Below are 24194 nucleotides of genomic sequence, written 5' to 3' on the forward strand. Positions count from 1 at the left end.
TAGATCTGTGTGCAAGGAGCTCCAGGCTTTTGCTAGAAATGCAAAACACCGTTCTTTGCTTCATTAAGATCAGAATTGTGTGGCATTTTTCAGTCAAAAATCTTTCCTTCAGTCAAAAATGTTGACTGAGTGACATCAAAGTATTGCCTAAATAAAGTCTACTTTGCCAAGCTGTTTGCCTGGGGCAGCGGCGGGGGTGTGTGTGGATATTCTGAAAAAGTTCAAGCAGTTGTTTAGGCATTTTTCATGAAACAGCATATTCCGGTTGCTTTTATTTGGAACAACTTTTGCTCTTCTAATTCTTCCTATTTTCCTTTAAAGCATTATGTTGCTCTAAACTGCTGCAAACCTTTTTTTTTTTCCAATTTTAACTGAAAATAATAATTTAAAAAGCACTGCTATAGTTTTTTTCTTTCAGTATTTCAGAAACGTCAGCAACCCCTTAAACTCAGCTCAAGCACTTCTATAGCTCTAGGCTGTACCACCCAAGGAACAGAAGCTCATAGCCATCTATCTACCCACTTACCTCCTTCACTGTCATATTTACAAAGGGTTGTACTGATGGGAGCTCTGAAAGAATGAAATGTAATGCAGTTTATAAAAGGAGCTGGACGTGAATCTTTCCTATCTCAAAATCCAATAAAGCTTATGATTTTTATTGCATCTGGGAGTCCTTTGGTCTATGTAATACTGATTAACAGCTTGGCCAGTAAGTTTGATAAAACCAGAAAGTACTTTCGAATATATTCTGACTAGAGACACCTGGGAGTGAAGCCTGCATGTTACAGCTGATGGCCCCAGGGGCACACATGTACCCTGGGATTTCTTCCTTGGTTCTGTTCCATCTTGCCATGGTTTTGTTCCATTCTCTCCAGAAAGAAGGACTCCAAGCCTCTCTTATCCTTGAATCTTCCCAGAAAGGAGGCATCATCTCAAACTGTTCCCCCTCACCTTTCCAACATGCATGACCCCCCCAAATTCACAACCTGCTTCAGTCAGGGCTCTGGACTGGACTTCAATGGATCCCAAACACAGCAACGCAGCATTCTTACTCTTGATCTCATTTAAACAAGGGAACACCAGGAACAACATTACTCCAAGACAGCAATGCTTCCCCGGTGCTAATCAGGCCATTAAAAAGCCATAAGCAGTTTGACGCAGAGGGACAAAGACAACCACAGAAATGAATCAAAACCAGGGAAAAATTAGAGATTAAAAGTAATAATACTCCTTTCAGCAAACCACAGTCTGAATGCATGATAAGTGGCTAAAAGACACAATAACTGCAAGTTCTAGAGACAAAAAAATGTCTCCTGACTGAATGAAATGTAAATTAAACTCTCCCTGGTACAGAAGCATCTCCTTCACAGGGCAGTACTCACTGCCATTGGGGAATGCAGACCCGTCTGCTGCAAACGAGGGCTGCCACAGCTGACCCTCCCTGATCTCGCTTACGGAAAACACACACACTTAAAAGTCAACAGTTGGAGGGAAAGAAGAAAAACCCAGACGCGGCAGACTTGCTAGAGGAGATTTCACTGGAGGTTCCCTCCCCAGATCAGCAGATGGTTTCCAGTTAGTCAGGGTCAGGGACTGCCCGTGCGGTTTCCTGCCTGCTTGCCTTTGTAGCTTATCTAGATCTCATCAAGATACGCAGTCTGAAAAAATTAGAATGGCTAAGTACAGAAATTAGGGAAACTGAAATACAAATGAGCCTTGGTTTGCGCTTGCGCGGCGAGCAGGGGAATCTGTGCCCACGGGTGGGGTGAGCGCGGCCACTCTGACCCCCTGCCGGGGCAGCCCGGTCCGGCTGCGGCACATCTCATCAGCAGAGGCCAGGTCAGGTCTCGTCAGCGCTGCGGTGCCTGCCCAGGCACCAAAGCCGTGTCTAACTGTATCCAAAACACTCTGGAAAACCGCTCAGCTGCTTTGAAAATAGCCCTGACACCAGTTTACAACCCTGCCTGCTTTAACGGTGGTGTCGGTGCCAACCGGCAGGCCAGCGCCATGGCGTATCCCTGTCCACGGTCGCAGCCCTCAGGCACAGAGTGCACGTCTGCTTGTTTTGCAAAGCTCCGGGCAGAGCCTGGCTTTTGCAATGCCGTGCATGGGAGCGAAGCAAAAATCCGACCGGGAACGTATGCACAAGCTACCACGTGGAAAGGGCATTCTCAAATTAAACCCTGAAACCCAGATGAGATCTGAGCGAAGGACAGTTTCACTTAAAAGAAATCTCTGAGGTCAACCAGCAATTAACTGAAAGGTTCTGATTGAATACGCTATTGACTGCGCTCACATCAGACAGCTTCCTGTTTATTATACCTTATGGGCTGTCTAGGTGCCAAGACATTAAACTGTCAATAATCTATTAATACTAAACAGCTCCTCCCTCCTTACTCCCCCATGCAAATACTCTTAGGCTAAGAAACTGCACTAAAAAGATGGAAAATTTTGAAGTGAGATGGAAATGAGCTTCTTGGGGTATTTCTTTGCTTGGTTCCAGCTGAAAGTACAGCAACATTCATAAACAATATAACACGCAGTCTATAACTACATGGAAAAAATTGTGTTAAAAAAAATGAGACATGATTGAGACCATATCCTGAAATCTGGCTTTCTTTTCCAAGCCATCTTTAAACAGTCTAAGTTAAATTTAATTAACAATTTACAACAAGGAGAGAGAAGTTATTTAAAGAGAGGCCTACAGGTCCTTAACATTCAGTGTCTGGGAAACAGTTGTATATAAAAAAAAAAGTTTTAATGAATTTAATAGAGAAAAGCACTTTAATTAAATGCTGTCAAAGAGGATTGTATTAATGACTGCACACAAAGGAATTTAAAGCAAGCCAAGTATATTTAGCAAATAGGAAGTAGGCTTTCAGAGGCTGCAACTATTTATGTTTCTGCCATTGCAATGCATCTAGGAGATCGCGTTGCCAATTGAAAGCAGTTAGGTTATTAGATATGATTTTATTTATTATGGATTATTAAAATTTTAAATGCTGCAGGGAATACATTTGTTGCACTTCTAAAATGAAAGAACAAAGGTATCTCCTGCTTGTTCAGTAAGAGGAAAAATAGAAGGGGAAATAAATAATAAATAATAATAATAACTTAGCACTTAACTAGTAAAGTGCTGTCCAGACAGATCTTTTTATGGGGCTTGTTGAGTCCTGGAATTCTAGTGTGTCTCTTTCTTTCTGCTACAACTAGATGGATTCACAGTTGCTACCGCAGCTTCCCTCAACACAGCACAGAAAGAGGAGCCAGCTCTTAGTCCCTCAGGGGCAGGATACAACTCCTCGTTGTATCCAGCAGTAGCACAAGGGACTTCTGTGATAGTCTGCACGTTTCAAATCTAAAAATTACCAAAATCCCAAGAAGTAAAAAGAAAGCTAGGTTGCCAAGCTTTTTGCAAGCAAGACTGAGAAGACCAAGGTTTTCCAGACCTAACCAAGAGACTTAGCCACACAACTCTCATAAAAGCCCCTAACAACTATGGGTCTGCATTAAGCCTTTTTGCAGAACGTGCTCGCCTTCCTCAACACCCACGTGACGGGAGTTGTGGAAGGGGGCTCTTCACAATCCTCCCTGCCACCGTGCCTTGGATTCAAGTGCAGCACATCAGATGGGCATGGCCTAATAAGAGCATAATGTAGAAATCCAAACCATAAATTTGAGAAAAAGCAACTAGAAAGTTCAAGGGTGTCAACATTATTTTGTAGTATGATGGTACAAATAGCATAAACTAAATACAGTCCAAACTGGAAACCAAAGAATGTTTTTTGACACAAAGTTAATGAGATGGCTGTGTCTGTAATATCCAGGATACATTCTGTGACTTACCACATCCTTCTTGCCATATGTAATGGTAAGAGGTTAATAACGATTTTAGATGTTTCAAACTTCTGAATGCTCCACCAGAGGCACCTTATAAGTGCTCATATTCCTCGGTTTCTGAGCACCAAGTCCCTTATAAGTTAGGCCCCACGATGTGAGTTAGTCCCAAATTACTGGGTTTAAAATGTATTTATTTGTACTTAAGTATAAGATTTTTACCTTCTAATCTGAAACATGAAGAAGTGAGTAGAACTGAGGGAAAAGACATTGGAAAGGAGTCACAAGGGGATACCTACTTCCTTTCCCAATGTGCAGTAGCATCATAAATGGCAAAGTTAGATCTTCTAAATACATTATCTGATTTTTGTTTAAGACTTTAATAGAAGTCATGTGTGATGTGTGCTGAGAATGTAGCCTTTGTTGTTCCACAGCTAGGGATCTTGCAAACAGCTCCGCTTTGTCTGTGCCAAGATATTTTGGAATATTCTTTGAAACACTGTAAGCATAGATGACTGTGAGAAAAAACATGTGCTACTGTACTTCTGGATACTTGATGTGTGAGAATAGTGCATACACACAAAAACGTTTCCCGTTTCATCTGCAATTCTTGTAAAAGTCCATACAAACATGGAACAACACACACAGCCTCCTAACCCTGAAAAAACCATATCCCTGCACATACTTACAGTCTAGAAAAGTCCACACCAATGAATTTCCAAAAAGACTGGCCTGGGGCAAGGAGACTGAGCATCTACATCCTGCTCTGTCATAGCCTAACTCCCAGCACTGCCCAGAAGCTGCATGATTTCCTTGGGGGATTCTGTGCAACACGGGAGGAAGAACAGCTCACTTGCTCTCAGTGCTCTTTGGGGGACTAGCAATGCAATGTGCTCTGGTAGCACAATACAATCTTGTTTCCATCCCCATGTAATTTTTACAATTGCTTATCTGGACAGAAAGGCCAGCTGTGATGATCCAGGGCTCTAACTTTATCGTAAGATTTCTGTAAGGAGCCCCAGAATAAAATGTTGCATACGGCCAGTAGCCGATAAACATTTACGCATCAATAAAGCCTGGTATTATCATTTATGTACAAGCGTGAGGGACAGGGATTATTCAGGGAGCATTAAAATGAAATTAAAAAGAGCAATATTTTTAACCACAAAAATTTCCAAACGTAAACGGAAGAGAGGCTCATCTAGTGGCTTTCCAGCCTTCAAGACTGGGCTGCTGCCAGCCAGCAAGCTTCAAAGGTTATGTGAATTTAAAGAACTTTATTTAGTAATCTTGCTCTAGATGTTTGCTCATCCTCAACCTACTATGACTCTTTACAACGCTGGCAGCTTAACATTTACAAGAGGGCCAGGACTGCAAGAAAAGAGGGCTAAATCTGGTCAAATTGTGTGTGAAAGGCAAAAGGGTGAGATGACAGGGGCCACAGCTACAGTGATGTCATTTGCTAAAAAGATGACCTGTCAGAGCAACATCAACGCAAACCACCACCCTGCTGATTACTGCCAAGTCTCCACAGTGCTAAATCTGCATGTTCAGATTTTAAGTGAAGTTTCTGCCTGGAGCATCCCTGCTGCGGGAGCCAGGGCAGCCCAAGCAGAGCTGCTCTGGGCAGCCTCACACAAGCCACCGTCCGGGCAGAACTGCCTCTGCCTCAAATGGGGCAGCACGTCCTGCATGACAGCACACGCGTCCTCGGCTCCAGGGACTGCCTCTACCTCTGCCGCGGTGTCAGTACCCTCACAGTTGTCTTTATTGTAAGAAGATGGTGAAGAAAAACACCAGCCGTGCTCTCGGGGCTCCCTCACTTAAAAGTGCCACCTCATTCCTGCCCCGTCCTCACTTGATCCTGGAGCAAATGAAAGCTGTCCGGGAGCAGGTGGAACTGAGGTGGCCTCATGGTTCCAGGAGTCTGAACAAATACAGAAAGGATGTACTACTTTGATGAGACTAAACTCGCCACCTCAGAAAAACCCCAAACAATCCACTTTACTTGATCTCCCATTTCTAGGGTTAAACGGAATAGTACTAAACCTAATTTCAGAACAGAAGTAGTTTTGCTTTAATTGCAAGTACGCTCCCTGCTATCATTTCAAGGGGAGTCACAGGCTTAAAGTTAATAAAAATCAGCAGCACTTTTCAGCCACATTAGATATCCACACTAAACAGAAACAGCTGAGGAGGCGCAGTAGGCAGGTTTGGCTATAGCAGTCAAAGCTCAGCGGCTTTCCACTGCAATTGTGATAACTATCAATCACAAGAAGCTCTATCGGACACCTCAGAGTCGAATGTAAGGGGTTCATTGTCTGATATGTGCTCCTGTTGCCTTTGCCAAACCTCGTGCAAGGCTCCCAAGCTACTGTGGCCTGTCAGGAAAGTGGAGTGCACCGAAAGGACAGCAAACCAGAACCCACAGCCACAGCTTTTGTTCCAAAACGCAGCGTGTCTGGCTGCAAGGCATGGGTACTGGAGCAGTATGAGAAAGCAGTTCAGAAGTGGAAGCCTTCTGAGAGTTTTGCATGTATTGCTTTCTTCGAAGAAAGAGAGCCCCTTACCCCCACCCAAGAGCAGACACACGATAAATGCAAAGTAGCGTTTGCAATATATATTGCCTTCAGCTTTAATACTGCACAGAATCAGAAGTTACATAGTTTGGGATTTTTTTTCCAGTGTTTTTTGAATGGTTTAGATTGAAAGGAGATACTGAAATTGACTGTTATTGTCCAGTTTTGATAGGGGAGAACTCCAGATAATGTAACAACTGAGGAAGACAGATATTGCCCACTCACAAAATTCACGGATCTTGTTCTGACATGCATTTCCCCCTGTAGTTCTAAATCAAAGACAAAATAAATACTCCGGCTGCAACCCACCCAAACCAAAGCTCCAAGCTTTTTGAGTGGAATGAATAAACCTGCAATACAAGTAGCTCTGAAAGTCCATTTGGCCTTGTTGAGTACAAGTTGTTGCACCAGTCTTGACCACCCCTGTCTGAGCAGACATCACATCCAGCCATGGAATAAGGATCTGGGGGAATCAAAAAGCAGTGGGCATCCACCTGTGGTCTGTCTTTTGGGTGCAGAGAAATGATCAAAACCCCAAACTATCAGGGTGCAGCCACCAAGAACGAATCACAGGGCACAGTGTCCCCACAAAAAAATTTGTCTAGATAAAACAGTAAGCACCAAAGTCAGAGAGCTAGCAAGGTTTGGGAAAGCAGTTTTTGTCCAATCTCCCAGACAACTCAGTCCTGATTTCCAGTATGCAAACCCCCCTGCTGTAACCCACACAAACGTGGCAAAAACTCACTGTGTACATCATCCTGTAGATCATTAAGCACACCATGTTCCCCTATGGAATAACACAGTTTTGCTTCACTCATCGTCTATGATTGCCTAAGTATTATTAATTAATATTATTTTTTAAGAAAAGAAATTTTAAGTCTCACTGTTTTTTCCATCTGCATGCTATGCATTGTGTGACCCATGAACCTTAAGACAATGTTTAGAATCAGATATTTCATTAGGAAGCACTACTGTGGTGCTCATTCCCCTCTTTCTTACTTCTAGAAAGAGAATATGAAATTAGTTTCATTGGATTGCCATTGCCACTTGCCTTGACCCATTTTTACGAGGGCTCCATGTTCTGCTGTTTTGTATTTCATTGTCATTTCTAAAATATTTGTTCCCTTCCACCCCTCACAAAATGACAAAATTAGTATTTCATTTACTTCTGTGGTATGTTATTTTCCGCATATTTAAAGAGAGACCACAAAGTTTGCAGTGAACACACAATACAAAAGAGCTTTCCTACAGCTTTCTGCTATGCCTTCTTTTATTTACTAATGTTCCTCCATGATTTATGATCTGAACTATTATAAATTGCCAGATTTGTCTAAATCAAAGCTCCAGAGAAAAAAAGGGTGGAGGGACGTCAGTGACAAAAGTAAGTGCATCAGAAAGCATGTGAAAACCATTCCTGTTTCTTTAAAGTCAACATTTTACTGTTCTTAAATCCATATGCACTTACCAGCTTCAGCAGATCTACCTGTCAGCTTATGCAGAAAATGAAAGGCAAGGTTTCCTTGCTCTCTGAATAGCAGGTACTTTGCTGCAGTGGTGGCTCATTACTCCAGAGAACTGGCTTATCCACCCCAACACTCCAGAGACAACAGCTTGATTCATCGTTTTCCCAACTGAGTCAGGTTTCTCTGCCCCAGCAATTAACAATGAATTAGCACTATATTAAAGTGCCAGGCAAGATGGTTATTCTCTGGAGTGGTCACCTTGGACACAGCAGACGAACAGTGGGAGAAGGGAGAGAAATTAGATTTACTGCGTCCCAGCATGTCTGTAACAAACACCACATCCCTGGTTGGCAATGGGAAGCGGCTGTAAGCGCTTCTTCAGCATTAACACTCCAGAAAGGTCCAACGCCAGCAAACAGCCTGGGAATGGTGGGATTTAGCGAGGGATGGAAAGTAAGAGAGGGTACCCTCACCTCTGCAAAGCAGGAAGCTAAACACAGAAGCAGGAGGACTGCTTGCTGCAAAGTGACTACTTTGCATGCAGTCTGTCCAAGAGATCTACACGACAGCCAGGCCAGGCCAGGTCAAAGGTCCAGACAGGATCCCACATCTGATGGTGGTGGAAGAGGATGAGAACAGGGCAAAAATATAACAGTGCCTTCTGGCATACCCGCCCACCCTCCAGGAACCCGTGGCTCAGGCACTCTGTAAATTGAATGTGGTATCCTTGTGGTACCCAGCTAGCAACGCCGTCACAGGCCTTTTGCCTAGTCCTACAGCAGCACTTGGTGATTACATTGCATTGTGCAGAACGGGAAGGAGAAAGACCCACTTAACGCACACCTGAATTTCCTTAAAAAACAAGCGAGAGGCTGTGGCAAGCTCAGCCTGCATGCACAGCAACATGTAGGTATAGCATGGATGCTCCGCAACTAGCATGTGAAGGAAAATCCACACTCCGGCACGTCCATATGGTCATACCCGATGCTGCCAAAGAACACAGCCATGTCACAGAGCTCCACAGGGCTCACATTTTATGACTCCTCAGCACAATAACAAATAAATCAAGTGTGCGGGGAGGAATTTCTTGAGCACTGAGCTTCCACTATAGACATTTTTCATTTCAGAAACAGGAAAATATTTGATTAAATGGATTAATATATGGCTGATGGGAAAAATCTAATGGAAGAGAGAAAAAATGAAGATGTTTGTTTTTAAAGCCCTGAATGTAAAGCTAAACAGTGAGGTATAGGTTAGTAACACTGAGCAGAGGGTAAGAACCTGCCACAAAAGAAACAGCAATCCCTGCAACATCAAGAGCCAAGTTGTGTCCAGCTGATCTTCTACAGCACTACAACAACTGTCCCGCTGCGCCCACCCTGCCGGTAGAGGACATAAACCATACCTGGCCTTGGGGCGATTTCCTCACTGAAGGTGAGCCCAACCCTGTAATCGGCAAGTGAACTACACAAACCCTATCACAATGAAATCTTTGCCATTTCCAAGAAGCCATACTGGGGAAAAGGCTGAAATTTATCTATCCGTTATCTTTTGCCTGGTCATGCCTCTTGTGATGATAGCCGGGATTTTCTTCCAAGTCCTTCAGTCTGACAGAGGGGTGTCCCCAGCCCAGAGAGGGCTCGATCATGGTGGCAGGGAGCTCTGGCAGCAGCATGGGGCAGCCTGTTTTCAGGCTCTCCTGCTCTCACAGCTGGAGGAGCACGAGACTCAAGCATCAGACACAAGTTACCGTACACACGTCAAATTCATCAGAGCAGAGAGGAAGATGGGGTGGGCGGAGGGAGAGAGAGAGAGCAGAGGTGAGAGCCTCCTGCCTGCTTCGGTGTTACAGTACTGCACCTGCTGATATTCACAGCGCTCCTACTTGTATCTCCTTCAAAGGACTGTCATCTTGACATCAAGGCTGCAGGAAAGGGCTCGACTTACAGTGCACTATTCACTAGCAAAGCCTGCAAAGCAAAGTAGGTCGGTGACTGCAGCTCTTGGATGTTTCCACCCCCTGCTAAAATGCAGCCAGGCACCGTGGCAGACATTATGCACCCGCCACCGCTTTGAGAAGGAAATGAGAGTTGCTTTCCCACTTGACACTACAGGGGGAATTTCAGATAGGCAGAATGTAATTACTTGGCCTGGAGTTCAGCCAGGAGCAGAGCCCAAGACCCCTACCCTTATGTAAAGTGTCACAAAATCTCCAATGACTGCAAGTGTGAGGACCTCAGCTTTACGTCTCTGGCTGCTGTCATTGATTCTTCATGGCTAATTACCTAATAGTGACCCTTGCAGCAAAGCCAAAAAACAAACCTTGTTGCTTGAAACAATTCAAGTCCCAGAGACTAAAAACTACACAAAATTTGCTTGGTGCAGGGCATCTTTTGATGGTAGGGAGCAGGTGGACAGCAAGCCTCCTGTGTCTCGCACTGGTAGCGTGCCACTCAGAAACCTACTGGGGTTTTTGGATGGGCAAACATAGCTTTAAAATGCAGCACCCCCAAAACACAAGCCTACTGTATCGACTATATACCTGGGTCTCCAGAGTTTTGCTGTACGTAGCTGCCAGCTGGTTCCATTTATTTTTCTTCATTTTTCATATTTTGACTGTAATAAATAATTAATCCATGGCTTTGTAACTTGCTGACAAATACAAATGCATCACATTCCAATGCAGTGTAACGTGTCACTCACAAGAGCCAACCTGCATGATGCAGAAAAGTGATGTGCAGAAGTCTTTGGAAAGTAGGCTAATCATCAAGGTCACTCACAAGAGCTCAGGGAAACTTTTTCTTCAAACTGTCCCTTAGAGGATAGTCCTATTGGCTGCGGGCACCAGAACTGGGTTAGTATGTTCAAATCTACGCAGCTCTAGTCATCTTCCCACATTAGCTTGGCCCTTTACCCTTTTGTGGCTCCTTGCCTCCAAGATCCCACAAACTTTTGAGAACATGGAAGATAAAACTTGCAACATTAATTACTTGGAGCACTTCCCCTACTTTATAGCTCTGAGAACCCAAACCCCAGGAAACCCCATTTTTTCTTCCAGGCAAAGACCAAATGGATAGCAAGAAGGAAGTCAGTAGCAGAAGAGACAAAGGAGACTGAACTAGGCAATAATTAATCTGGGTGAGACCAACGTGTTTCAGAAGGGGCAGGACTAGAAGACAGAAAAACCTCCTGTCTTTGGAAAAAGGAGACTAGATAGTTGGCAGCAGTGCTAGCAGCAGCAGAACAAGAGCAGTGACAAAGAATAGGGGCTGGATGCCAAGGTTCACAGCAAGAGTAGCAAAGCAGTGCAAGCCGTCATCAAACGACAACAGGGAGAGCAAAGGTGGGAGGAGGAACTGTGAGATTATCAGAGAAAGGCAGTGTGGATGACTCTCTGAGAGTGGTCACGCAACGGGATCAGGTGAATGGCACTGAGCACCAGTGGCAATCCAAAACGATGGTCTGCTGTGGAAGGCATCACCTCAGCTTTTTAGATTAAAAAAACATCTCCTGAGCCTGTCTCGACCATCAGCAGATGTCTGGGTCTGTGATATGCATCACTAGTTATTAGGAATACACATAAGCCTGATTTTCTCTTCTGACTGAAGCTGCAACTGCAAAGATGAAAAATCTTGTAGTATTTTCACTTCATTTTCCCTACGCATATTTGTATCTATTTATTTCTTATTCTATTAAGACCTGAGACAAGGATAGAATAAAGGTGCATAAACCCAAAATTCATCCTAGTCACAAGGGTTGTAGAGAGGAGCAAAACAATCCTGAGGAGGCTGTGAAATAAAGGCCTGTTCCCCACAAAATACTCATCATGGTCATTTTAAAAGTACTTTTAATTTTCAGTGAATATATAAAAAACACTTCTCCATGTTATACTCCTCAATATCCCTGTGTCACCCACGCATGGACAAACTTCCTCTCCTACCCTCCTACTTTTCCTGAAGTGTTAGCTGGTTCCTTCACAGGAAAGCAGATGTACGGCTGCAGTTGTGTGCTGGCCACTGTTTTGAGAGTGCGTATCAGGGGTGCTCAGGTTCTGTAAGAAGGAGCAAGCGACCAAGTCTTCACTTCTGTTCTGCTTCCTAAATAACCACACACTTCTTGCTGTTGCTGAGGAACACATTTGTACTCCTCTAAATGTCAGCAGCTTTAGACAGCTAAATTGTGTTTCAGCCACAACGCAACTACTGACACCAAGAGAGCCCCGTAATATCACTACTACTGACCTTGCTGTTATCGGTGGCATGGATTATCACATCCCTTCTCTTCAACCACCAACACAAAGCTGCACACACTCACACGCATGCTGCAACATACGCACAGTGAACTCTGAACTTGTGAGCCATGGCTTACATGGGGCCCTACAAACAGATGAAAGGTGGTGTGTCTCAACCTGCAAAGCAGAAGGAAGCGGGAACCAGCTGCTTCTCTCTACCTCTGACAGCTGTCCATCGCCCCACCCCGCAGTCACCCTGAGAAGGAAATTAGCGCTCTGACCTGCACGGGCTCAGGAGTGAGCTGGACAACATGCTGCATACGCTCACTGTGGTGATGTCTGGACTCCTCCTCGTAGATCACATCCCTCTCATGCTGGGGAAGGTTCAGGAAGCGGCGAATGGTGCAGAGGTTCTCCCAAAGGGTGCGGTTTTCCGGACTTGGGTTTTCTTTCCAGCGAAGCAGCTCACACAGCCAGCCCTGCAACGGTAGGGTCAGCACGGTTAATTCACTGAGCACCGAGGAACCAGATGTGAGTGGAAGGTCAGCTAGACTTAAAAGCTCCGTGCTGCAAGTTTCACTGGTCTCATCTCACGCAGAACACCCCCTACCCTCAGCTGCCCTTTGGTCTCAACAAATTCTTGATATATAATATTTCCTGCAAGTTGGAGAAACAGATGCATCCAGCAGTGCTTAAAAGGAACCAGAAAGCACAGCAACTTGCCCCCGGTCATAATCATACCATGTTTAAAATGCTCAGATAGAAATATTTTTCCTATAGAAAACCAGAGTTGAAATAAAGGCGCATCTCCACTTCCATTTCAGAGCCCCTTTATTTCTTCATCCAAGCAAGAGAAAAGGAGACATAACCCCTGAGACTTGCTAACAACCCTCACGCTAAGGGTTGCAGCTGCAGGACCAGAAATTCAGCCACTACTGAAAAGGTTTAGAAGAAGATACTATCAAGTAAAGACCTTTGGTGTGCTGTCACTATGTTGCATTGACTCCCCCAGCTCTGAACACCACTAAAATTGACAGCTTTAAATAATCAAATGGCCACTTAGAAGATGCAACCGCAAAGAAAGGGAATCCCCTAGTACTTAGCACAAAAGCAGCAAACAGGGTCTTGCAGAAGTTACTACAGAGATCAAGATCCTAGGTGGAGGTAATTCTAAACCCAAGTAATAGCAGATTTTATTCCTGCTACATCAAGTTTAGCTTGAGATGCCTTCAAAAAGCTACCACTGTATGAAATCCTGTAGGACCTCTCCGCAGGGCTGAGAGCTCAGTCCCCGGGAGGAGGAAGCGCTAGGCCTTCGTGAGGAGAGAGCAAGGCAGCCTAAAACACAAAGCCAACCAGAGGGCACAACGGCAAGAGCTGTTAGGGCGAGGACAGCCCCGTGCGTGCTGAGCGCGGAGGTGGCAGTGACCCGGTGTCCCCCGCAGGTCAGCCAGGGACGGTGGCTGTGGCTGCACCTGCTCGGGGTGGGGGGACACAGCCAGCCAGCAGCTGGCCCCGCTTGGGGCTGGGGACAGCGACTCCCCTCCTGTGCCTGCGCGCCGGAGACGCAATGCAAATGACAGGATATGAGAAGATAAAGCTGAGGATGCTGTCAACGCGCCTTACTGACTCCTGTCAAAATATTTTACCTAGTAGCTTTATAACCCATCATTTTCGAGCTACAGCTCAGCATTCTGACACCGTTTTGACAGGCACCTTACAATACCTAAAAGATAGCTTGATCGATGTTAAAAATGTTCGGTACGAGAAGTAGCCAAAACTGTGTTTTTCCAAACAGCGACTAGAGCAAGCTGAACAGCCAGGTTCATTACCAGCCCACGTGGGGGTTTTTTGGTATTGCTTTTTTGTGTAACAACTTGTAAGCCATTGACAACTTCTACCGTGCACTCTAAACCCCGTATATAATATCATAAGCCGTTGTTTGTCTTACTCTCCGCTGTGTCTTCTGCCTTCACCCCCCAAAAAAGGCAAGATTTGATTATCTCCGCTGCATCAGCCAAGACAGCAACACCAGCTGTTCTCATTGTGCAGCCTCTTCCTCACGGCCTACATGTTAATAACCTGATCATTCCATTTTCTCCTTCAACTGCCGGCTGCAGCACAGCGAAGAGACAAAAACCCAGGCCCATCTGCAGCAGCTGTAGGCACTGAACTGTGAAGCCACCAGGGATTTATAAACTAATCTGTAACACAACACTGCCTTGTTTTTACAAGTGAGAGGCCACATTTGTGCAGACCTGATCTTTTCTTGCAATAAACTAGGAGGGTTGAGGGTGGGGGGGGGAGAGCAGGCAAGGATGAAAACAAGATATCTAATCATTTACTTGGGGGGGGGGGGAAATATGTATGATATTTTCAAAGTGTTTTGACTGGTATTTAGGTAATCTCTCAGCCAGGTGATGTCTGCATTTTAATGTGGTTTGGCAACATCCCTTGCCCTCAGTTCTCATCTTTCCCTTTCCTGCACTCAGAAATCCCCCAAAACTTTCACTCTTACAGAGAAAAGAGAGGAAGAAAATCTCCAAGCTCCACAGTGTTTTCTCAGGGGTTCCTCCATACAAAGGAAATAATTTTTGAAACGGAAAGTAAACCATCTGTGGAAAAAATAAGCTCCCATTTCTCCCTGTTTTCAGTGATCTGATTAAGTCTCCAACTGAACTCTTTCAAATGTTTCAAGCAGGTATGTTTAACATCTCCCGAGGGATGCTGCAGCATAAAGACCAATCGTTTAGCAGAAAATACACACAAAACCCTGCACCTGGTGGAGCCGGAGCCCCGTGCGGGGCAGGCCCGGGGAAGGACGGCTCCTGCAGCTCTCCCGAGGGCTGCGGAGCTCGGGGACTGCCCAGCGCGGCCACCTCCCCTTCCCGGAGTTGGACTGGCTAGCCCGATGGCAACTGCTGCATTTTGATTTATCTGTCCCGTTATAATCAGAACTCATTACAATCACTTAGAGCAACACTACAGGCCTCATTATGGACTAGGCGCTCGCTGCCATTAGTCTTTAAGAAGGATAGCGCTCAATTTGCCTGGCAACATGCGAGGTCCTGACCTTGGAGCTATTAGGGAAAAGATTAGACTGCAGTGTGACCATGTGTGCAGACACGAGCAAACCAAATTAATTTCTGGCAAAGGGAGGCACCCGGCAAAGGCCCCGCCATCCTGAGGACACCTGAGAACTTCTCCATTCCCCAAAGGAGATAAGCTAATGGCACGTTTAAAGGAGCCTGGTTCTGAAGGTGAAGCACATCCGTGGTATTTAGAGAGATATTAATCCAGTTTCCCCACAAAGTATTTGCTTGGCTGATCAGATTAAGGGATCTAGCCTTCAACAGCACACCCCCACCACAGCAGGCCCCAAGAAATCTGTGATACTTCACAGCCTCAGACATATTGCACCATGTGTACCCAGCTGCTACAATAATTAGCTTATGAATGTATCAGCTGGTTCTGTGATTTTTATAAATAATAACTAACCTACAGAGCAGAAAGATTTTCATGAGCCTAATATTAGCAAGAAATTGCAAGGTGCGCCTAACTCTGAATTGTCATTGTGCTAAATGCCCCGTCTTCTCTCACATTGTGCAGGACTCGATCTCCCCCAGTGCCATTTATAATATTTATTTTTGCAACGGCAATGGCAATGTATTTGTGGCAGCTTTCTTCACAACAGTCATTATTCGCTCACCCCCACACATACACACGTGTACCCACTGTGTGCATGTGTACACTTATTTGCACCAAAGCTGTCCTTTCACTGCTCTTTTCCTATCCTTCCCTTTATTTATTCAAGCATTCATTCTCTCGCCCAACCATTCAAGACCCTATCTATCCATCTATAGGGCTGCTTATTAGGTGATAGCTTTGCCTAATATGTGAGAAAACACAGTGCTGCAGCTTACTCACACATTCTTCATGATTGCAAGTAACCGCCTTCCCCATGCACAGATGAAAAGTCTGCATCAGATTTTTTTAATTATTTATTTAAATAATCTTAGCACGCCATCCAAGAAAGTTTTGCAGTACCAGGCAAAAAAAAAAAAAAAAAAGTGTAAATGTCAAATAAAACAGTGACAGATGACAGTATTCTCTATTGAATAGCACCGTTTCTTCGTGCATGTTCAATGAGAACTCATGAATTATTAATACACAAAATCTCCTTTTTCTGTTAAAAATCTCAACTTGGGGTTTTTTGGTTGCAATTTTTTTTATTTTCTTTTATTTATTTCTTTGGGTCTGTGTATGTTACACAGAGCTTTCCAGGAGAATTATTTCATTTAAGAAATGCTAACATACAGAAATTCTTGGAGCTACAGCCATTCACAGTGAATTTTCATCTATAGCTACGTTTATTGGCATGAAGAAGGAAAAGTGAAGGAGGAGACGCTATCTCACCACCTTTTCCCCCTACTCATCCACAACATCTGAGCTCACTGCATTACAAGTAAATCCAACTTCTGTGAACATATTCTGAAAATCTAACAAATAACACATCCTTCCCCAGATCCATGATACGCCGTGTTTCTGATCCTGCCTCCCCTGCACATCCTAAGTCTTGTGCCACTGCACAAACAGCCCCCTTGACTGCCACAGAGTTTCCAGGAGAGTTTGATATGTGCCAGTGTCAATATGGGTGGCAGAATCCGGCCCTTAATGTCAGCTCCTAAGGTTCTCAAGTGGGAATGTCTTCCATTAAAAATAAGAGGAGGAAAAACAGCACAATTAAAGGATGCTTTTGGCTCTACAGTCAGGCACACCCAGTGCTTGTGGTTACAAGGAATTCTGCTCAGAACTTCCTTCATTTCACCCCAAAACTTCTAGAGGCATCAAGAATGCAGCCCAATTTAGCTCATTAAAGAGAGCTGCAGCAAAGTGCCGGCCTCTATTTTTGTTGTTCTCATGAGACAAGATAAACATTTTCTAAGCATTTTATTTGATAAAACAAATAATATCATATTAATGTCCTATTTTTAACCTCTCTCTCTGCCTCCTAATCAAATACATTTCCACATAGCTAAGCAAACAACAACAAAAATCTGCAGGAAGCCAGCCATTCCCATTGTGCTTTTATGCTGTTAAAGAAACAGCGTGCTTACTACACCAAAGCATTAGCCTTGGCGCACTCAAACCCCCTTGAGGGACAGTTAGCTGGTGCAGCAATCACGAGCCATATTCTCTGTCACTTATCCCTGAGCCCTTTTTAGCAGCTTGACCCTTTCACTTTTGCTAGACCTACCCTGGAGCAAGGGAGGCTGCTCCACCAGCCAGAGGTACCAGCCTACAATAAGGTCAGGTTTTCCAGTGCTCAATGAAGCTGTGCACAAATATCCTGACCCCCAAAACTGCTTCCTGCAGAACTGCTGACTTGCAGTCAGCCAAGGACCAAATTTCTGATTAAGGACAAGAAAGCATGTGGGAAGAGTTCAGGCTCAGTTAGGCTGGGGCTACAGGCCCAATGCTTACACTTCGAGCAGCATCTCTACTGAATGTCACCGCAGGAGGCGGCAGTTGGGTGTCCACAGTGACTTAGTCACAGGCAGGCTTTCTGCTCAGGCTGGACCGCAAGGCACTTTGAGCCTGGATAAAACTGCAACTAAACTGACCTTGTGCTTCCCTGCACTTACATTGACATTAATAATAATAATAAATACAGTTAATTTTCTGTGCTGACATTTTCTAGGGTCTCCAGTGAAAGCATGAGTAGGCAAATGAAGAGTTTTTAGTAAAAGTGATTCAGGAATAAATCTCAAAAATAAATGTAAAAGGCCATTTCCTCACCCACATCATCAGTGCAGAAAATGTCAACATATGTGACAAAAGGAAAAAAAAGCAGCAATGATTGATGCAAGTCTTGAAAGACTAAGAAAGAAATGCTGCGTTCCCCAGAGAAAGCTCCCTTTCTACGTGGGATCACAGGAGTCCTCTGGACAAACTTCCTCAGCCTCTCTTCCCTCTGCTCAGTTTGGGACTCTCTGCAGTGTGAAATGAGCCAGATGATATTCAGCTCTTGTTCCTTAGTCGCCAAACTCTCTTTCCATGAATCCAATAAGTGTCTATTAAAATAAATAAACCCCCTAATGATTCAAGATAACCTAATCAAGAAAGCTGAAATGGATAAAAGACTAACTGTAATGGAGAGTTCTGTCATGGCTTCAGTGAATTCTTGATGAGGGCCGGGGGAGGGGGACTGAACCTGAGAAGCTTTACTTGGAGCATTTTGATACAGTTCAAGGTTAATCACTCAATAGCCTGGGTTTTCTGAAACGCACGCTTGGTACTTTTCCTCCCCCCAAAATGCAAGGCAAAATGCAAAGCACTTTCTTGAAGGACAGTTTCTCACGAGCCTTATAAAACACAAAACAGTACCAAAAAATGAATGAGGTACATGAGCCCTGACCTATCTTAGATTCATGGGAACGCCAAGCCTGCTTACAGTTCTTGGCGTCGGAGGGAAGGATGCTGTGCACTGAGGATATTTCCAGCATGCCAAGTTCAAACTAGCTTCTCCCCACGCTGGAGAGGAAGTGCGGGCTTGTGGTTAGGGCAAGCAGCCTGCCATCAGCTCCCAGCTCTGCCAAGGACTTCCTGAGCAAAGCCCCAGCTCCACAACTGTCCCTGCTTCACTCAGCTGCTGAGAGGTTAACGCACTGTTGCGGATGCTGTCCTGGAGAGGGGTCACACTGTGACCGCATAAAGAAGTCTGTAAAAAAGCAGCTGATGTCCAAAGGTACTTCAAAGAAACTTTAAGTTCAGTCAAGGAGAGAAAGGTCTTTCTGTATTTCCTCCATACGTAACAAGACCACCAAAATATCAGCACAGCACATATGCCCCAGCTGTAGAGATTCACATCATCATAAGGGCACCGAGATGCTGCAGCAGAAAGAAGTGCCCTATATGCATACACTATGTACGCTACACATCTTCACCACCAGCTGTTTGTTCTAGCTGTTGTTCATCATCACTGGAAGATAATTAGTTTAAGGGCACAGAAAATACCTATTATAAGCTACAAGGGGGAGAGAAGGCATCCCATCATATCAAATGAATACAAGGGAATCTAAGCTGGGAAGGAAGGAGAGGGAAGGACAAAATAAGGGGTTTCTAGAGCTAACCCTGCCCAGAGTGACGCTGCTCATCCCTCCCACAGTACCTCTATTCTCTTCTCAGACCATGGGCAGGAGGTGACGGCGTGGGCAGGTGGCCATGGTGCTAAGACCCATCTAGCATGGGCTCCTACTATGGGGCTAACACCTCCCTTGGCCAGAGAACAGGCTCCCAGACAATCCTGGCGATGAGGCAGGGATCTCAACATGAAAAGGAAAAGTCGGAGGAAAGGCGACAAACTGTCATAGTGATTTCCATCCATAGCCCTGGCTTTCTCTTAACCTGAAGGGCCTCAACTGAAGGGCTTTTCTGCCCCCAGCCCCCACCCCCTGGACAAGTTTATTTTTTGTTTGTTCATTTTTAAACGGGGCAAAGATACGAACCAGAGACTGAGCTTTGCCAGCTTAACATTTTTTCAAATGTTGCTCCATAGGGTCTCTCTTGCTTTACTGTGGTGCAACTGGAACCAATTCCAGTCCCTTGAGGAAGAATTTCAGTTTCAAGGGTTTATTTTTTGTTTTCACTGGATGGGTGATGGTCAAACCCTTCCATGTGCCCTGCCTGGGGCAGATCCCCAGCTGCACGTGCCCCGCTTCCCCACGCCACCCCAGCCTGATTAAGGAGAGTCTCTTGCCCCGGGAGAGCTGTGGGAAGTTCGGTCTCCATGTTCATACAAAATCTGCTCTCACTCAGACTGTCAACAAGGGCTCCAGCCAGCTATGTCCACTGTTTATTTTGATAGTGACTGTTTATTACGAACAGAACTATATTCCTAAACTCATTTTGCACAGACTAAGAAAAAAATGTCTACTGAGCACAGCACAGCCTCTGCTAGGACTCTCACTAGCAGAGGTCAGAGGGGGTGATGCTGCTGCACAGTTATTACAGAAGCACTGGCACATGGTCACGGGGGAAATGGTTTTCCTGAAGTTGAACTGCAGAGCAGTTGCAGAACTGGACGTAGAAGCCAGTTTTCAAGACCGACAGTCCAAACCTGAAGCAACCTGAGGTCAAAGTCTCTCCCTGCCCCACTGCCAAGCTCTGGAGATACACAGGCCACCCGAAACCGTCTGAAATGGCGCACTGGAAACCCATCTTCTTGTGAATTAAACATAACCAGGAGACCCCAAAGCGCAGATGGGAAACCAAATCCTGGTGTTCTGGCCACACTTAGAAACACTCCCAATGTGATAATACAGGTCCCAGGTTTAGCCGTTTAAAGGACAAAGGGCACTAGCAGGCAGCATCCCACAGAGAAGTATGCTGTCCTGTGGGTACATCACTAACAGCTGGCAACTAAAATAGGATGACAGCTTTGGAGGCTGTGTTTGGAGGGCACTGAGCCCCTCAGCTCCTGCTGCCTTCAAAAATACAAAGGGATGCACAACACTTCACAAACAAGACTAAAAATGTCTAGATATAAGTTGCAAGGAATAAAATGCACATTAAGGTAAATAAGTGACAAGTCAATGTCTAAAATGAATGGCTTCAGATCTTCATGAAGGTGGATGGATTCCCTTAAAGAAGTCTCACCATACTACCCTGGTACCTCTGTGAGGACCTGTTCCTTGCGTTTATGTTGACTTGTGAGCTCTGTGATCTGTAACCTTTGTTTCTAGCAGCTGCCTTTCCCTTCAGCTGCTGAACTGAGACTCTGCCATGACTTAAGAATAAAGATGGCTACTTGTTAAATTAGAGGTCAATTAACTCCGCCAGTAGATGATGCCGCTTGCAATAACTGTTCTCAGTGGGTACCACTCTTCCTGTACGAAGACAGAAGACGAAATGAGGCCTCCATTGGCTCGGGATGCTCTCTCGGGTACATGACATACAGCCCTGTGTATAAAATGTCAAAACAGCCCTGTCGGAGATTCACTGGCTGCTAAAACTGTGAAGATCTCACAGCACCGTGGATTGCTGTTGACAGAATAGCAGCGCCCAACATAACACATGCCTTGTTAGCAAACTGGAAGCCTCTCAGTAGTCTGGGGTGAGGGAATAATAGAGGAAGCCAATGCAACACAAGCCAGGCCTGCGGAGAACAGCAAGTGAACGAACCTTGGCGGAGAGTCCAAGCAAACCCTCAGACTAGCTCTTTTTTCCCCCCTTTCAAACTCTCTCTTCTGCAAACATGGGCAGTTTTCAATGAGCACTTCCCACCATGTAACTCAGCTGCTGAAATCAGCAGCATCTTCCCCAGAAATGCGTACGACTGCCACAACTGGCCTGCACAAAGCACTGGGAAAGCCCCACCGCCAGTTTTTAGACAAGCTAGACCTAAGGCGACACGCCGACCATCCCACCATGCCGGTGGCTCTCCCCTACACAAGCAGCTGGGTCCTTGCTTTTGGCACTCCTCCTGGCCACAGGGCACCCCAGCCAGCGGTGGGACACCACAGACACCCCAAACCAGGCCAGGGGGGCAGGCACACAGGTGGGCATTGGGGCAGGCGGAGGCCCCGTATCACTATGGTTCTTGGCTACGGCTTCTCTGTCCCTGCCTTCCAGTGCCTCCATAAACCATTTTCATGCTCCAGCAGAGCGCTATGACATCTCAGCATGGCAAATGCTGGGTCATCCCAGGGAGCCAGTATTGCTTTGGCAGGGCTGTGAAACAAAAGAAACATCGGCCTCAGAAACACTTCTTTATTCGCTGCTGCTGAAGAAACAAAACCTTCATGTGCAGTAACTTTGCTTTAAACAATAACATTTGTGGATCCTGTTCTTAACCTTTTGCATCTGGCTTTCAAAATCTGCCCTGTTCTTTTTCCATGTGAAAGACTACGGAGCTTATTTTTGTTTTGGTACTGGTGTGCAATGCTGCCAGAGAAGCGCACTCAAGCTGGCACAGACCGAAGCTGGTGAGCCACCCAAATTATTGTTGGGTGGTTCAGACCCTCTCTATTTCAAGAAGCCTCTGGGTATAATGACAGGAAGCTTGCAGGCAATTTTAAGCCAAACCTCAGAGAAGCTGGCATTCAGTCTGTGTTAAACACTCCTTATTAAAAGCTGTCCAGTCCGGATTCTGGGTGGAACTTTGATATCTGCATGGAGTAAAGAATAAGGGGCACGTTTGCAAAATCAATTGTGCAGTTTTTATATTTACTGCACGTTTACCACATATGTCATTTATTACACAGTGGAAAACCGTTAAATGCACAGTAGTTGTGCCAAGTGGCATTATGCTTTTAACAGCTTTATTCGTTTAACAGCTCCAGTTCTCATTATATTTTGCCATGTGGTACATGAGATTTTTATGCATTTAACAGTTTAAGAGGGTTCCATGGTATTTTCCTTTTATGTATTTCATACTGTGCCTGGGATTTTGTTGGGGGGTAGAGGGGTTGTGGACTGTAACCCCTGTACCCTGATAAGAGAAAGCAAAAGGCAAAGAAAATTAATGATAAAATAAGGAAGGAAAAATTAATCAGACCTCCATGTGTCTGGGCACAAATACCTGTAACAAGGACAAGGCTCTCCCATGTGCTTTGATAGCCTTTGATGCTTTGTTTATATGCCTTTCAACCTCTTATTTTACATCTACTTTAATGACTACAACGTTGTTTCCCTGCACAGAGGAAAAGAAAGTATGTATTTTGCAGAGTCCATGCACCTAAATACTTCTATCCCACTCTCTTACTGTCACAGACACATTTGTGCATTTTTGTGTGCATACTGATGCCCTCTCCTAGCACAACTGAGTGATTTCAACCAGGATCAGAAGCAGCCCTCTTCACTGAGTAAACAATTCCTTCCAACGGTCTCCAACCCACTTGCTGCCCTTCCTACAAAAAATTCTGTCTGTCCTCCTTTCCAGAAAATCCCTTCTGGTGCATTATATTTTTTTAAAGAGTCGGATGAAATTTTTAAATTAATGGATTCTCTTCAAGAATTTCATTCCGATCTAGGTTTGCCCACATGTATTTTTTACACCCAAGGTGGAAATTAATCGAGGAGAACTCACTGCAATGCCCTCTCATGCCTTTTTGTAAAAATGATTGGATCTGATGTGAATTATTCACATGGCAATACTGTATGCAGCATATGCAACGTGCAAAAAAAAGGGAAACACCTGCCTAATATGTGGTTTCCCACTGCCTTCCCTCAGTTAATCACTTAAGAAAACAATTTCTTTACCTGCCAAATGAGAAGGATACCATCATTTTGAAAGGTCCTTGTCCCACTAGCAGAGGTGTAAGTTATATACCACAAGTGGGAAAAGACATGCGTGTTTGTACAAAGGCAGAGAAAAAGCTTGGCTGTGAGCTGATCCTTTCCTCAGCCTATTTTAAAAGGGAAAAGGAAACCACTTAAGCAGGCAAAAGCCAAAAACACGACAGGTTCCCCAGAGATGAAGATTGTTATTATTGTAGGAACAGATGTATTTTTATTGGTGGGAGGAGGAGATGGGTCCAGTTCCAACCCCAGAGTTTGCTTTAAAAACAAAACCCCCAAAAGCCCCACAATAACGAAATCCCCTTTACCACTCACCTGACTTTTATTGGCAGCCACTTTGGCAAACAGAGCTTGAGATACCTTGGCCCTTTTCATCTCCTGTTGGATCTCGTCATAAATGGCAGCTGTGATGTTGACGTTGGCGCCATCCGCCTTAATGGGGAGGTCTGTTGTTGGTGTCGAGGTTTTGGCCTACCAAGAGACCATGAAAATAATAATTAAAAAAGTGCTGCTTTCAGCCCAGCCATCTGTGCAGAAATTATCAAAGGATTTCAGTCAGCTGATGCCAAACTGCATTAGCTACAGAGGGACACTTCCTGTCCATTATTCTAATCAGGTTAATTGTGATTGGAAATAATTGCAGTGCATTCCTATAGGACATGCAAGGCCCTGTCAACTCTCCCCCTCTCCCTCTCCCAGCATGTTTACTGAGCAGCTCAACAACAGGATAGGTAGCCAGGGCACTCGGCTGCAGGCAGTCGCTGAAGTTGGCTTTGCCAGCTA

General features: G+C 44.9%; 1 protein-coding gene across 2 annotated transcripts in view; it reads right to left on the reverse strand.

The window, feature by feature from the left end:
• Positions 1-24194, reverse strand: part of SATB2 (SATB homeobox 2) — a 135649-nt gene that overhangs the window by 11777 nt on the left and 99678 nt on the right. For both annotated transcript variants that reach the window (XM_049800752.1, XM_049800763.1), the window contains exons 9-10: positions 23727-23882; positions 12392-12589 (exon numbers count right to left, since the gene is read on the reverse strand). In XM_049800752.1, coding sequence (XP_049656709.1) covers positions 12392-12589; positions 23727-23882 — 354 coding nt within the window. The remainder of the gene's footprint in view (positions 1-12391; positions 12590-23726; positions 23883-24194) is intronic.

The sequence above is a fragment of the Accipiter gentilis genome, chromosome 1, assembly GCF_929443795.1.
Source record: "Accipiter gentilis chromosome 1, bAccGen1.1, whole genome shotgun sequence".
Lineage (NCBI taxonomy): Eukaryota > Metazoa > Chordata > Aves > Accipitriformes > Accipitridae > Astur > Astur gentilis.